This window comes from Musca autumnalis, unplaced genomic scaffold (genome assembly GCF_047663935.1).
Source record: "Musca autumnalis isolate F117 unplaced genomic scaffold, ASM4766393v1 scaffold_3, whole genome shotgun sequence".
Classification (NCBI taxonomy): domain Eukaryota; kingdom Metazoa; phylum Arthropoda; class Insecta; order Diptera; family Muscidae; genus Musca; species Musca autumnalis.
This window is the reverse complement of record NW_027411866.1, coordinates 37,410,612-37,412,216: the sequence shown is the minus strand read 5'-3', so window position 1 is coordinate 37,412,216 and position 1,605 is coordinate 37,410,612. Positions and strand designations below refer to the sequence as shown.

At 41.9% G+C, this 1,605-nt stretch overlaps 1 protein-coding gene across 1 annotated transcript; it reads left to right on the top strand.

Annotated features, from left to right (window-relative positions):
• The first annotated feature begins 231 nt into the window (after window positions 1-231).
• Window positions 232-1,238, top strand: LOC141398151 (uncharacterized). Its single transcript, XM_073975383.1, has 2 exons — window positions 232-559; window positions 640-1,238. Exons 1-2 carry the CDS (start codon window positions 232-234, stop codon window positions 1,170-1,172), a joined length of 861 nt encoding a protein of 286 aa, XP_073831484.1. The 3' UTR covers window positions 1,173-1,238.
• The last annotated feature ends 367 nt before the right edge of the window (window positions 1,239-1,605 follow it).

Here is a 1,605-nt window from a genome sequence, read left to right as displayed (position 1 = left end):
TTTTTCGAATAGAGATAAAACTGGCATTTTGTGGCCACAATGGCAACTCTAATGTCATTTATGTCCAGTTTGGTTTGCCATTTCATCAAGAACAGATTGACAAAAGAACAACGCTTGCAAATCGTGCAAATTTATTTCGAAAATAATGGTTCAGTTCGCGAAGTTTACCGCAAGCTCCGTCCATTTTATGGTCGACATAATCGTCCATCGGAGCAATTAATTCGGTTAACCATGGATCGTTTTCGCACTACGTTTACTCTATATGATAATACGCATCCGCAGAGACGTCAAACAGTGCGCACCGAAGAAACAATTGCCGCTGTAGAGCAAAGTGTTGAAGAGGACCCGAATGAATCGATTCGCCACCGTGCAAAGCAATTGGAGCTTTGTCCATCAACTTTATGGAAGATTTTGCGCAAAGATCTTGGCTTGCGACCTTACAAGATCCAGCTTGTGCAAGAATTAAAGCCGCGAGACCATGCAATGCGTCGTGATTTTGGTGTATGGGCCGAAAATGAGATTGATCTCGATGCTGATTTTCATCACAAAATTTTGTTCAGTGATGAGGCTCATTTTTGGTTGAATGGCTACGTCAACCAGCAAAATTGCCGCATTTGGAGTGAAGAGAATCCACATAAGACCTTGAGACACCATTACATCCACAAAAACTGACTGTTTGGTGTGCTCTATGGGCTGGTGGAGTCATTGGGCCATACTTCTTCCGAAATAATGCTGGAGAGGCAGTTACCGTTAATGGAGACCGGTATAGAGCCATGATAACCGACTATTTTGTTTCCGAATTGGATGGCATGAATGTGGATGAGTTGTGGTTCCAACAAGACGGCGCTACATGTCACACAGCGCACGTCACAATCGATTTATTGAAGGAAACATTCGATGAGCGCATAATATCGCGGAATGGGCCTGTCAATTGGCCACCAAGATCGTGTGATTTGACACCATTGGATTATTTTCTTTGGGGATATGTGAAGTCGCTCATCTACGCCAACAAACCAGAAACGTTAGGGGAATTGGAAGCCAACATTCGTGGCGTTATTGCCGACATACGGCCCCATATGCTCGAAAAAGTGGTTGAAAATTGGACCTCTAGAATTGGCTTTATTCGAGCCAGCCGCGGCGACCTCATGCCCGAAATCATATTTAAACATTAATGGCATAAAATTATCCTTCCAATAAAGCCAAAATGATGGACATTAAAACGATTTTCTTGTGTTTTATTTCCACTAACAAAACACCCGATATGAGACAATCGTATCATTGAAATATGGTCCTTCACCGATACTCTTCTTCTGGTCTGATTAACAACGTCTACGGTCAATACATTGATTCAGTAGTGTGAGACAATCTAATCCTATTCTTAAAAAATGGTCCTTCGAAGCAATAAAGCTCTGAAAATTATCCTTCTCCTACGTTTTAAAACCAGCAATGATTGCTCCTTTTGCACAGTAAAGGAATAATTGAAACATGGTCCATTGAGCAGCACATAAAAGAGTCCGTAAATACTTCTACTCGTTTCATTGAAATATGGTCCTTCGAGCCCAAAAGTATGAGGCAATCGTATCATTAGAGTAGGGTCCTCCGATC

What these genes read in the sequence shown, in the direction of transcription:
- LOC141398151 (XM_073975383.1), top strand. Translation starts at nt 232, where the DNA reads ATGGATCGTTTTCGCACTACGTTTACTCTATATGATAATACGCATCCG. An exon ending in TCATCACAAAATTTTGTTCA is followed by an intron (nt 560 to 639) that starts GTGATGAGGCTC and finishes AATCCACATAAG; the next exon opens with ACCTTGAGACACCATTACAT.